The sequence below is a fragment of the Atractosteus spatula genome, chromosome 18, assembly GCF_055471065.1.
Source record: "Atractosteus spatula isolate fAtrSpa1 chromosome 18, fAtrSpa1.hap1, whole genome shotgun sequence".
Taxonomy (NCBI): Eukaryota; Metazoa; Chordata; class Actinopteri; order Semionotiformes; family Lepisosteidae; genus Atractosteus; species Atractosteus spatula.
Genome location: NC_142723.1, coordinates 15826933 through 15841401, shown reverse-complemented (window position 1 = coordinate 15841401; position 14469 = coordinate 15826933). Strand labels below are relative to the sequence as shown.

Sequence of the window (14469 nt, the reverse complement as noted above, 5' to 3'; positions counted from 1 at the left end):
ACTTGAATCACTGTGGCGAAGACTACTACACAGCTCGACAGAAGACAGCCACTGCGCCCCACAACCTGTGAATGAGGGTGACACCTGTGGCAGGATAAACACAATCTATTTAGGGGACATCAGATCTGGCCTTCATCAGCGAGACAGCACTGCATTACTGTGGCCGGTCAAATACCATTTTGTTGCGTTTTCAAAGATGCGCTCAAGCCTTTACTCACACCACAAAATCATGTGGTAACAAGCATTCCAACATCTTCTTCAGTCTAAGAAGACAGGAAAGGCCAACATCTGTGATACTTGCCATCTTCCTAGATTTCCAATTTTGGAATTTGGAGTCAGCAGGGACCTGGGAATTCGCTGACAATCCTTGAAGAGATAAAGGGAGCAGAAAGACTCAGGCCACTTGCTGCTTCAGGCACTGCTAGAGCTTGGGACTCATGCTAGTTTCCCCCCCCCCAAAAAAAAGTGTTCCAAACTGAGCGTATTGGGGGGAGAAAGCTTAGAGGATTCAGCTAAAGCACAAACAAAACAACACCAAGGTAGAACAGGCACAATGAGCGCTGGCCAATCAGTGCAGCATCGATGCAGATGCCCCGGTGAGCTGGCAGCAGCATAAGTACTGTCACCCACCTGGTGGGCACTGAGCAGAAGGACATTTGCAAGTCATACTTAACGAAGGCGCAAGTGGCCCCTGTCATCCACTCTGTACAACTCCCATTGAGAACGCTCTTCCATTTTAACTCATGCAGTGAACTAGGAGGTGGCTAGGATTGTCTAGTTGAAAACATGACGTAGTGCATGCAGCGCGAGACAGAAGGTATCGTCAACAGTGCAAAGGGGAGCAGTAAAGCAAAATCACCTGGTATTGAATGCGTTCATGAACAGTCCTCGGGGAGACGGCAACAGCCATCAATTGTTTTTGCACCGTAATCCCTAGACTCACTTATATCTTGGCACTGATGAGGACATTTCCCGAGCTGTAATAGTTGCCCACTGTACTGTCCTTCCCACTAGGAAAGCCGTGTCAGCCGGGAAGCACGTGTACGACTACGAAATCAATCTGATCAATATGCACATAATGTTTCTCGGCTTCTCTTAAGTGCCGCTCGTGAGGCGAGACACACATTCGACCCAGTTGCATTGTTGCCTTGGTGAAAGGAAGACATGCCAATGCATATGCTGTATCTAATAAAACACGGGGCAGTGCAAACATGCATTGACAAGCAGCTCTTAGATGAGCTTTCCACATAGAAATGCCATCATATCTACCGTTTCCACTGTTTTGATGTAAAAAGTGGCCTTTTTTTCAGTTAAATGCCGAGAGATCTCTGGTACCTGAAATAACTGTTGTTCCCATTCATTTAACATTACATGCTGAGGTCTACTCATCGAACCTTCACACCCACACTTTGAAAGGGGTGGCGTTTTCAAAAACAGTGGTTGCCTGAAAGACCACACTTTCAGCTGGTGCTTGCGTGATTTTGCTAATTACGTACTGCCACTGCAGACGGAACGGAGACCGTACAGCGTGGATTGGAACCTGCAAACCCCAGGCTGTAAGACTCATCGCACTCTCTAGTGAGAAGCTTTGATTTGAAGACATTCCAGGGAGTGCGGCCAAACGGATCTTTAAAGCTCTATCGCTACATGGGTTCGAACTGTCAGCCAGAGAACCAGCCTTGAGGTCACTAGAATGGGAAAAGCAGAGAAAAAAATAGCATCTGACAAACTTTCAACAAAACAAGTTCAGAAGCACTCCTGAAAGAGAGTATGACAATAAGTCAGTACTTAAAGTATGCAATGGTAAAAATCCTAAATCAAATGCAAAGCAAAATCGGACTGGATGTGAAATGTGGCACGCAACCCCCTTTTACAAATCACTCCTGTAAAAAGTCTTGGCTGTTGTCTGTTTGACTTCATAAGCCGCACGCTGGTGCAGTCTGGAGACACAATTAAGTATTTAAAACAATCACAACAACAATAAGATACTAAAACCTGCAGTGGGTAGCATTGCACCCAGTGACTAAAGTGGCACTTATGTAAATGAATACGATAGAACCTCTTTCACCTGACTAGAAGATTTGTTTTTAGAATAAATCCAGCCACAAGCTCCAGCAAAGATCCTTTATATTCTGAACAGTTAAGTATTGCTTTGTTAAGGGGCTGGACAGCAGCTGGAACACTTGATGTTCACATGTGACCTCCGGCAATATCGATTCACTTACTGCCAGATCTCTACCTGCAACTGGAGCACAGCTTAAATGTCTTAAATCAAACTATATCCTGAGCCTTTCGGCCTCTTTTAGTCACACTGCCTTTGTGTTGTCCCAGCTCTGTATTGCTTTTATGTAATATGCATCTTCGCTTTTACAAACGGTTTAATGTATTGATAATACCGGCTACATCCCACCTGGGCTGCTTTCTTCCAACCTGTACCTTATACAAAGTCGGGAAACCTCTTACTGAAATGGGAAAAGGGTAATGACTTTCGGATTCCCAGTGCAGCATGATAACCATTTGACAGGAGATGCACTTGGAAAAAAGCTTCTCAGTGCCGTCTTCCTGACTAGATGTCGGTAGTGACAGCCATTTCCTCTCAGCACTCCCTCTAGTTACACCAATGCTGATAAACCTCCCAGGACAGATCTCTAGGGCCCTTCACCGTCAGCGAGAGCTACAGAGCATCTTACCCTGCCTTGACACAATCTCTTCTGTCAACTCAATTCGCTAACCAGAAAACAAGACATTCGACTTCAAGACATCCCTCCTCGTTAACCTGAAAAGCTGGACGTCCACTGAAACTGCAAACAGCAGGTGCTATCCCTCTAGTATCATGTTAAAGCCAGGAAACTGTCTCCAATGCCAATGCAAAAAAACAAAAACAAACAGAAAAGCTGCTGACTACAGGATTAACTCAGCTGCTTGGAGCAGATTCTTTTCTTCTGATAAAACACCCAAATTTAAACGACATGATAGAGCCAATAAATACCCAAATAGTCTACAGATTGGCTCCACCTTCGACGGGACAAGAGCTGCACCACAGCGACACCACAGATGTCAGAGAGCAGCACTGTGAGGACAGGTTGAAGCGCCACTGTACACCTACATTACCGGCAAACGCCTGTGTCCACAAACTCTCTGCAGCTCCCCGTGACCCTGCAAACCTGCGAATGGGAACTGGTTTGACCAGGAGTCTTATTGCAACACTCACATCATCCGTTCATTAGCCGCACACCTTGTAATTAAGAACCGCAATGATGAGTTACTCCACGGTTACCCAAGACGCACTGATTTCTAGTTTTGGCATGGGGAGCTTCAGCGCAGAAGATGGTATGTCAACATACCTGGCTCTGAGCAAACTTCTGCTTTACAGAACAAACGAGACATGACCGAGGACGGACGTGAAACGGCCACACCCGCAGAGGAACCGTTTTTGGCTTTTTGTAAATGCTTTGACAAACGGGAAAGATGTGAATTCCGAGGGCAGTATGAGCAAGAAACGAAGTTCCAGGCCTGACTGGGCCCACACCGCGGATACAGAACACACCGCTTCAACGCAGAGAAAACCCCCCCGGCTGCTCATCCCAGAATTGGCTCCTCTCCCCCCTGACGCCCTGCCGGCACTGATCCACTGCAGCCCGCACTTTTCTGTACATTTGCTGTCGTCTCGCAGACGCCTCTCGACGGGGCTCAAAACAATATGCTAAATTAGTTACGACTGCATACGCCAAACGTGGTCTTCGCGACAAAATTATAACCCCAGCCTTTTCTGTCGTCTACGATGTAAAAGCCGTGCTTGGAGGGTTTTTCCTCCCTTACCCCCCGCCCCCCCCCCCCCCCCCACCAACCCGGCCTTCATTTCGATGCTTTTTTCTACCTCCATTATCTGAAAAGTTGTTCTGTATTTTTTTTTTCCTGAAGGCACTTCATCAAAAGAAACAAACAAAAAAAAATGAAGGAAAACAAAACAGACAGTGGCATTACAATTCAAAGAGACAATAAGGTGAAGGGCCACGGCCGGCTGGGCAAACTGAAGCCCTCGCCGGCCCACCTCCCCTCCCCATCCAAGCTTTCCTCACGGACTGCGATCCACACAGCGTCCCTATCCTCCCCCTTTCGTGAAAATGTAAGCCAAAAAAAAGGTAAAAAATACAAAGCCCACACTGATTATGATAGCGTCCATCGCTTCCATGCTGTCTCGGGAGAGGACGGCAGTAAAACCTCTCGGGAGCTTCTCCGAGGCTCCGCTCGGATCCACAAGAGCTGCATCATAGGCTCTCTGCCACTTTCAATTTCGTCAGCTCATTCACTTCCGGCTCTTCCTCCTCCGGTGGCCCCGGCTGGGGGGCAGGGGCAGATGGGACGGCTGCTGCCCGCGCCGGAGGAGGCCTCTGGTCTTCGCCAGGGCTGCCGGGTCCGGCGGGGGCCGAAGACCTGGGGGGCCCTCCCGATGAGTTCTGGGCTTCGGGTTTCTCGCCCGCCCCCTGGAGCCCGCGCTCCTGCCCCTGCAGGCTCGATGAGGGAACCATGCTGGCGATCTCGTCGGTGGGGGAGCGGCCGATGCTGCCGTCCACCTGCACGCGAATGTCGGGCGAGACGGAGAGCTGGTGCTGGGGCACCATCCCGCTGTCCACGCTCTTCGGGAAGAGAAAAGTCTTCATCTGCCCCTTGCCCTTGACGTTGACGGTGCCGCGGTAGTCAAACTCGTAGCCCATCTCCTTGAGCACGCGGTAGCTCTCCTCGCTCACCTGCACACGGCACTCCACGCCCGTGGTGTCCATGCGGCTGGCGATGTTGACCGTGTCGCCCCAGATGTCGTACAGCAGCTTGGTGGTACCAATGACCCCGGCAGTCAGGGGGCCGTGATTGAAACCGATGCGCAGCTTGAAGTTGAACCACAGCATGTCCTTGTTGAAGTCGTCGACCACGCGCATCATCTCCATGGCGAAGTCGAAGAGGGTGCGCAGGTGGCCGTGCGGGTGGGCGCTGTCCTGGCACTGCGAGGTGTTGAGGCCGGAGGCCGCCATGTACGTGGCGCCGATGGTCTTGATCTTCTCGATGTTGCTGAACGCCGGCTTGCGCAGCAGCTCGTCGAAGTCGCCGATCAGCTCGTTGAGCACGCGGTAGCACTCCTTGCCGCCCTCGTAGTTCTCCTCGTAGAACTCGCTGAAGTTGACGATGCTGGCGAAGATGACGCCCACGTTGTCGTGGTTCTTGGAGTAGCTCTGCGTGACCTTCAGCTGCTCGGCCACGTGGATGGGGATGATGTTGCGCAGGAGCCAGTCGGCTTGATCCCGCATGTTCTGGATCTTGATGCGGTGCTGGTCGGCCTCCACGTTACCGTGGTAATGCAGCCGGTAACTCACTTCGAACTCCCGGTTGAGAAACCACACCAGCAGCAGCAGCAGGAAGAAGGCCAGGCTGACGTCTTGGAGCACCACAGCTGGGGCGGACAAACTGTCAGAAGGGTTACTCCTGGAGGACGAGAGGGAGGAAGGGCAGTGAACGTCCCACACCTGCACAAGGTCTCCTTGTCACAACCACCAGGACTGACCGGGAATCGGGAGCTAACCCAGCCACCCCGGATCCAAAACTCAACACAGCCTTCATAGGCACATAATGCAAAACCCCCAGATTGAGGTGATCACAAATGATTGATAACTAATTTCTCTTGCAAGTGCCGAGTGAGATGTTGCCAGCTTTGTATTTGACACATAGTGAGGTAAGGTGCCTATCAAAACTGCAATATTGTCCCATTTTGGTGAAGCATAAATATTTACACTTTGTTATAGTGAATACTTTTAATCAAAATGTGAAACTAAATACTTTTACGGGTGAAAGAAGTCAAGAAAAACTGCAAAGAATAACCAATGGTCATTGGAAGGACATTGATACTTTTGTAAGACACTGTATTCAATCAGAGCAGAGCAAATAAAGCTTTAGAAATTCTCTGTTAACTCTCAGAATCAAATCTGGATCCCCTCCAACCCCATCTCTGCAACCTGGAGAGTAATTCCCAAATGATTTAACAGTTTCTGACACACATGTAGAGCTGAAAGAGAAGACTTACAAAATAACTGAGGACTGCAAATACACACAGGAAAGACATCCAGTTGTACACGCTATTACTTCATGTAGAGAGAACAGGTAAGCCTCTACCCTTCAATGTCTGCGTTTAGGCTGGGTCTACACTTACCCGAAGTATACCCGAACCACATCTGAGCTGTTTCAACAAACACACAAGGTATACCAGTAAAGTAGCACAGGTGGATAACGTCACATACACTAAAAGAGTATACAATCAAAATGATTAGAATGTGATGTGATTTGAAAAGGCTGGATGCTAACTTTAAAGTGGAACTGCTATGCTATTCTCATATTTCAGGGTTAGAAAGAATCACAATTTTGTTTGCAACCTGGAATTTGTCTAATTTTTCTACCCCGTCAGCGACTTTATTTTGTTACTGAGATTTAATAACCGGTCCGCGAACGCGGGGCTGCCGTCGGCCCTCTGAAGCGTGCGACCGAAGGATGAGCTCGGAGCGGGGCTGCGACTCACCCCTGAGTGCAGAGAGGCGTGTAGAGCACGGCGAGCAGCCCCGCCCCCACCACGGTGGCGAAGGAGGACCTCATCCAGAAGCTGAGCTGGCAGAAGTTACAGTACTGGATAATGGCGATGATGACCGCGCAGCAGATGAACATGGTGAACTGCAACAGAAGAAGCAGACAAGACGGCAGGATGAGGATCAGGGCTGGAGACCGGGGAGCAAGCGACTGAAAGGCTTAGGGAACCCTGCTGATTTCACCTCATATACAAGCACAAGTGCCGACACGTTTATCTGTAACTTTTCCTATGCGTCTGAATTTAGCTGGCCAAGCTCTCCTTAGACAACACAAGGAAATTCTTTAAGCATCTGTGCCAGAAGACTAATATTATATTGCAACTTTTTGACTTAAAATATCCACAGTTCTGTGGTTACACAGCCTACAGTGAAGAGCAGTTATCCGACAGGGGCTGTTGTACCTTTGCCATACACGCCAAGGCAGAGCTGCAGAGGGGTAATACGGACCACACAGGTGGCTGGCCGACTGCGGGGTTATCTCGCTCACCTGGAGGGACAGGTGGAACTGGCAGGTGATGTGGGTGAAGACGGACAGGGCGGGCAGGGAGATGAGAACGGCCCCTATGAGGTGCCGTGGGATCCAGCCCGAGATGACCTGCAGCAGCTGTCTGGTGCAGCTCATGACGTTGTCCAGGTAAAAGGCCATTCTGAGGAGATCAAAGCAACGCAGGTCTGGGGTTAGAGCAGAGTCAGCCACCAGGCGGGTCTGGAGCCATTCCTCGAATCCATGTGGTTTTATTTTGATTTCTACAGAGACTATTGAATCCACAGATGACTTTTTTCACTTGATTGCAGGATACAGTGTATTCACATTATGAAACGTGTTAATGTGCAGAGTGTAGAATAGGAAAGGAACCTACTGCCATCACAGTACAAAACAGCCAACAGGCTCGTGGCCCGAGAGTAAAATCGGACATACAGAACGGTTTCCAGACCCAAACTCCTGCGTTGAACTCGACCTGGATTATTTAACCTACAGCAGTTTGATAGCTCAATCAACAACTGGTCTCTAACTGAGTGAAAAGGAGCCAGGCACTTCCAGATACCAATGGGATACCAGTGTGCTGCTTGTCATGGGGTGAAGGGGGATCAGGGTAGGAGGCTGCCTTGGAGCTTCATTCCCCACAGATCAGCCATGGATCTTATCGACACCCCCTTGTCCTGTAGTCAGAACAAGGCTGTTTCCATAACCGTGATGCTTGAACATTTCAATTGAAAAAAAATGCATTAAAGTTCCCACATTTGTTTTATGCTCCAGGCACATACTCAACCTCGTGCTGAATGCCGCAATTTATTATCATCTTCTGATTCCAGGAGAGCATCCTGTTATTAAGTAGTTATTTTTGACCTTTTCAGATGCATCAGCCTTTAAACACCTGACTCAAACAGAGCCAAGGAAGGACCTGCCAACTGCATACTGGCTGCTGTTATGGTTACAACACTCAATCAGACAACTGATAATGATAAAAGATGGACTGACCACACACATGCATATTTGTCAGTGGAACATGTTAATACTTCATATACAAATGTACAGGCACTTACGCACCATAAACCTCACATGCAGTTACGAATACGACTGCACGCACTCCACGTTCTCCGACGCTCACTGGGGTCTGCTCTGAACGCGATGCCAGACCACTCAGAACAAACTACCATGCTGTTGAAAGTGATTACCAGAGGTCGTGCAGTAGCAGCTCCTTCTCATTTGTGATTTTTATGATCCTCCTGCTGTGAGGATCTACAGATACTGGTCCTCATGCACACAAGATCCCCCCCCACCCCCCACAGTGTCCCACTGCCACTCTCTCCCCCACCACAGCTGCGCCGGGAGCCCGTACCGCACAGACAGGACCAGGGAGATGCCCTCCAGCAGGACGGCCAGCACGCAGACTGCGATGGCAGCGGCGGGCGGGGGGCTGCCGGTGACCCAGGGCCGCAGGAAGCAGGCCACGGTGAGGGCGGCGAACACCGCCGAGGACAGCAGCACGTCCAGGAAGGAGCTGAAGGTGGGGCTGGCAAAGGTCTGCACCGGGGCCTTGGTTTGAACCTGAGGGCAAACCAGGGAGACGGGGAAGGAGAAAGACAGAGACTTACAGGCTTAGTCGACACTGCTAAGACACAACCAACTGCAGATGTATTACTTCACAATTACCACTAGAGGGCACTAAAGGACTTGAAGTCCCAACAGAAAGCTCAATGGGGCTGTGCTTTGCCGCATTGGTGACAGTATTCACCGTATTAGCCTAGCAGTTAATATGCTGCACAGCACTGAGGGACACCAGCAACACCAAGGGCTTAAATCAGAGCCACAGAACTGCACTGACGTTCAATCTGCTCGTCCAAAAACAACCCAGAGTGACTCCAAGTCTCTGATGTTGTGTCATTTTAAAGAAAACTGCATCCTTTGCAAGCCCTGCTTGTATTAACAGCTATCCGTACAGCCATCTAATGCGGATACAAAATAAGCTCCTAGTTCATTAGAAACTCACAGGACAGAAGCCACGCTTGCAATAACAATGATGAATCTGTACGGTCGTGTCTGTTGCAGTGAGACGTAACAAGGCATCCTGCCAAGAGGATGAAAGAACGATTTCAAGTGTGAAAGCATCCAAGAAATAAAGCAGTCAATAAAGCATGTCTATTAAGACCACGTACATTGAACCTTTCTGTGTTCCAGAGTCTCATGCACCAAAAACTGATCTATTGACATTGCCTTTAGAGGTCAGGAAGAACAGAATTTCCGGTTAATGTCTCCAGAACTCACATCACTTCTTCAGTCTCCCAACAAACCCCCAACAGAAATGGTTCGACCTTAAGTGACGCATTTGGCCAAGTCAGTAAAGCTAATTAACGGAGTCTCTGACAGGTGTTTTGAAAGGTTCTCTGAAATAAAAATTGAGTCCTGCCCTGCACAATTTCCCAAAACAGTGGTTATCTGGGGCTTTCTGATTGACCGCTGCAGTGCAGCTGAGCTCTGTGATCCAGGTGTCACGGGTTTGAGTCAGATGTCACCTGCAGCGCACAGCTGGAGGAGCATTGCGGATGTCAGGGTGAGTTTGTCTACCTGGGTTCCAATCTGTGGCGTGGCCAGGATTTTATATTTCTTCTAAAACAAGATGTTTTACAAAAAGGTTGACTATTATTCTTCTCTGCACCATAATTTATTTATAATTTAAAATAACAGAACCAACGGTGATTTTAAAGGATTGTCATTTAGCCTCTTACAGCTGACCCACGATCTCCATCAACTATTCATGTCCATATTTATTATGTGTGACTAACATCTATAAATAGTAAATCTGACTAAGACATCATGAGTACATCCAGCAAAATCAAGCATCTTAACATCAATGCACATATCTGTATCAATATCTATTCATTTCTGATGTCAAAGCTTACCTTTTCTAGCTCTCGAGTCCAAAATCACAAAAACATTCAAGACAATTTGGAGTTGTTTTCTACCTTTACGTTTTCTTCTGTTGGCAGACTTAATATGGGATTGTTGGACAATATAGGATTTTAGGTAACACCTAAAATGGGATGGCAGCTGGGGTGGAAAAGCCATATTTAGGGGCCACCCCCCTGGCTACGCCCCTGGCTCCCGCAGCTCTCAGAGACACCCCTGCTGCTGCCCAGGTGCCTGCAGGCCCATGCTGACCCATTGGTGAAGGATGTGCCTCTCCTCTAGGTGCTGCTGAACGTCCAGGACGGGGCTGTGTTGTCTTTGACGTGTTAATGGACTCGTTTCCCACTCTTCCTCATTTGCCGTGTGCGGTCACAGGGTTCATAGCCACCAGCCAAGATGCATGAACAGAACTGGCAACCCCATGTTGGGTTAGTGGTAAAAATGAGTAAAGAAATAATTTAACTAAAATGGCGGCGACGTTAAGGTAATCTCCTGAGACAAGAGTTATCTCGGGTCCATTTTGGGTGATATGCGTTGCTTTGTGGGAACACTCACTTTCAGAGCTAGGTGCAAAACATCACTTACAATGGAAAATGCTGAAAATTCTGGCTGTAGCACAGTTTATACGGATTATGGCAAAGTGACAGCACAGACACAGTAGACAGACTGTGGCACAGGAAACAGACTGATGCTAAGACAGGGATAGAAAGTTGCTGTCAGACGCACCTCCTCTTGGTAGCTGGCTCTGTAGGCTGATTCCAGCGGCTTCTCCAGGAAGTTCAGGCTCAGCTTATTGATGGGAGGTTTGAAGAAGTAATCTTTCATCAAACTGCAGGGGGAGAGAGGGAGAGAGTGAGTCAGACTGAGGCAGGCTCTGCCCTTGGATCCCCCATGGAGACCAGATCTTCTCGCAGGCGTACAGATCTGCAAGCCTTGTCTTGCATTTGCCTTCTTTTGCAACATGGACCTCAGTGCTGCTAGGAAACCACTAACTCAATCTTTGTGCCGACCAGCTGTAATAAATCTAAAATATATTTTGGTGCTTTAACTCAAAACGTACAAAAAAAGTAATGGCTTGTAAACTGCTGTGTTGAATTGTCCACATTAGTTCACATTAATTACAAGCAACTAGCCATCTATGTAATGTTCCTGACACAGGCACTGCTCTTGTTCGAATACACAGGGATGACATTGTGCTACCTATTGTCTGGAACTAGACTTGTATTACACTCAATCTTACACGGTTCATATAACATCATATTGTTAACCATTGTTTATTTCTAATCAAACAATTCATGTACTGGCTGTGTCCACTCAAGTCCATAAATGTCGCCTCTGAAAGTGGCTCCCGAGTGTCTCTATCAATAAAATAAAGGTGATCACTCCACACCAAGGTTAAGGTCTATGGTCCAGATGTCTTGTCATGTCAGCAGACTGATTTTGATTCCTCAAATTTAAGCACAGAATCAGCCGACTATTTCCACAAGCACAGTTGGGGTTAGTCAGCCAGGATCTGAGTTAGAAAAAAATAGAAGTTGGATGCAAACCTTCAAACACCGTGAACTATACAATCCTAAAAACCTTTAAAACTGAAAACTTTGAAAACTCCCTGAGTTAGAGGGAGGGGTGACCTCTAACTGTCATGGCCGCTGTCATCCAAAGGCTCAGAATCCCATTAGGATCACCAATGCAACAGGTGGTCTTGCCAATCAGACAACTACAACCCGATTCGGTAGAACACCTGTCCCACCCGTTCGCACTCAGATCAGGGCTTCAGACCTTTACAGACCTGCCTTTGCAATGCTCGGACGTCCAGTCACAGTGATTCGTTGCTTGTTTTGGCATTCTTATCACTGTGCTTCCACTGCGTTTACTCAACCCGTGTTCTGGATGTCCCTTGTACTGCTTTGCCGAGTTTCCTTGGCTTTGAACTTCGTTGGACTACCTCAATTCTGTCTACGGACTGTGCCCTGGTACTTTAACTTGTGTCCGCCAGTTCCAACCTCGGATTTCGGATTACAGCTCGGATCTGGGATGACAGCTCCAGACTGCGTTTTTTGTCGCGCCTTGCTTACCGCTCGCCTGCTGCCGTTTGCTTTTCCCCTGGCCGACTGCTTACCTTTGTCTGCTTGTGGATCCAGTCCACCGCTTCTGACCGCTGCACCTTCCCGCGCGTACAGAAATATTATTCTAACCAACTGAAAATCCTGAACACAAGGATCCAATTAGACCTGAGCTCTTCTGAGGTATAGAAAATGCCCACCAGGGATGTTTCTGCATCTGAGCCTGGGAGCTCTGCTATGGCGGCTGCAGCTCCCCACCTGTCCTCCTTAATGACGTCCACAAAGTGGGCGTCGCTCCGCTCGCGGAAGTTCTTGGAGCGCAGCGGGATGAGGGCCGAATGGTCCATGCTGACCCCTCCCCACTTCTTCTCCTTCTCCTGCAGCATCTCGCACAGGGACGTCTGGCTGTTGGTCATCTTGTCGTCCGCGGGTGGGCTCAGCAGGCCATTCTGCGCTTTGGGGCTCCGCCCTGGGGGAACCTGAGCAGGGAAAAAAATGGGCAAACTGATGTCTCGGCCTGTCCCTGATGGTCGACTGTTTAAGTAAAGAGAGGCTCAAGCTTTTGAAACTGATCAGGATGCCTCAAACACATACCTGAACTCAAAGCAAATATACAACACAGTGATGCTACCATATAGTTTTTGGATCATTATCAAATAAATCTCCTATATATATATATGTTTCTGATTTATATTGAATACAATTCACATTACTATTGAGATCACATTACATTTACTGTGGCCATTAAACGATAGTTTAGTACCTGGGCCATTTTCTGAAGCAGTTTTCACATTTTGCCAAGTAGATTTCACTCCGCTTTGATCAGTGGTTACATAAATATACCGTATCAAACGGAGCAAATTAAAATGAAACTTTTTTCCCCCTTTTATAGCCAATAAGAATGCCATGTCTAAATCAAATGATTTGTCTTGCCTGTCAGATGGCTTCCCAGCCTAACAAACAGGAATTCAGCTCTAGAGAAAAAACATTCATATTTACAGCAATGCCCCGCTTAGTGCTGAGGATGAGTTCCAGAGAAACATGTGAGAATCGTCACCAATAGAGGCAATTATATCTTGGGTTTTACAGCGCTGAACTCCCAGGAGCACTATTTCTGAGATATGAGCAACGTATCATATCTTCACTGGGGTTTTGGTAATGGAATTACTGACAGTTTTACCACAGAGTGTAATTAAAATCCATGTTATACAGAAAGGACAATTACAGTCGCAGGATAAATGCATGTCAATCGGCTCTGCACCCAAGTGTTCAGCGGGCGTGTGCTCAGACGAACCCGTGTCCGGCCTGGCGGTGGTGGGGGACTGCTGGGAGCTGCCCCATCTGCCCGGATCAGCTGGGCTGTGACTCATCCAGGGGGGATTTTAAGACTTCTTTCTGATGAGCCACTGCAAATGGGACTGGCTGTACAGTAAATATACGCTTCATGCCAGATTGCAATGTCTGAGAGGTCGTGTGTCTGTATATTGCCTTTAGCAGAAGGAGCAGCAGGACACTGCTACAGCCTGTGCTGAGTTTCCTCTTGGAGTTTCCACCTGGTGTGAACGCACATTACAGACACGCATTCTGCCTCTATACACCTGTATCTGCAGCAATTAAAAGAATGGCCACTGACTTACAGCTTTTTTCAGCTCGCCAGTTTAAAAAAAAAACGCCGTCATCAAGTCAAATGAAAACATATCAGGTCAGGGCTGGGCCTCCCAGCTGCTGACTCAGGAGTGCAGGATGGCCTCGCTCATCCAGGGTGACCCGCAGTAAAAACAGCCTTGTGCCTGGAGTCTGCCAGTTAGAATTCAGGCTATGCCTCTTGCTGGCAGTGCCCAAGCATAATGTAACGCTGGCTGCCTGTTATTTCACATGTGTGGGCTTCATTCCGAGGCCCGGCGAACTCAATAAAATCACAGATTTTTTTTTCAGTTTTCTGAGTGAGCACTTAAAACGGAAAAGAGTTTATGACTGAAGTGTAAGAAACTGTAGCAAATAAAACAACGGTTGAAGAATTTGTAAAACACCTCAGTCATCATCCAAGGATCTCCAATGCATCGCACAAGGCTTGCAGAGGCAAACCAAGGTCAATGTTTTGCATGGTCACCTTTAACACCAGCGGTAAGGTCTCTGCCCCTCACAGGAGCTGTGGTAGGGACTGGTGTTTACTGAGGGACATGGCACGACTCCTCTTATCCTGTGCCAGACGTATTAAACATTCCTTCTCATTAAGGCTATGATTAGCAATGTAATATACTGTAAGTGAAGAGCTTCACCACCCACTTAACGTTTGATGTGCTGAGTGTGTTTTATACCACCTATTCACAAGCATTTCGGAGATGCTGGGTCATTATAGTTTAGAAGAATCCCC

At 48.0% G+C, this 14469-nt stretch overlaps 1 protein-coding gene across 1 annotated transcript in view; it reads right to left on the bottom strand.

The window, feature by feature from the left end:
* Nucleotides 1-3894: 3894 nt before the first annotated feature.
* Nucleotides 3895-14469, bottom strand: part of LOC148818690 (adenylate cyclase type 9-like) — a 55079-nt gene continuing 44504 nt past the window's right edge. Inside the window, exons 4-9 of the mRNA XM_088936285.1 lie at nucleotides 12354-12574; nucleotides 10759-10861; nucleotides 8465-8673; nucleotides 7111-7270; nucleotides 6560-6708; nucleotides 3895-5475 (exon numbers count right to left, since the gene is read on the bottom strand). Coding sequence (XP_088792411.1) covers nucleotides 4269-5475; nucleotides 6560-6708; nucleotides 7111-7270; nucleotides 8465-8673; nucleotides 10759-10861; nucleotides 12354-12574 — 2049 coding nt within the window. The 3' untranslated portion in view covers nucleotides 3895-4268. The remainder of the gene's footprint in view (nucleotides 5476-6559; nucleotides 6709-7110; nucleotides 7271-8464; nucleotides 8674-10758; nucleotides 10862-12353; nucleotides 12575-14469) is intronic.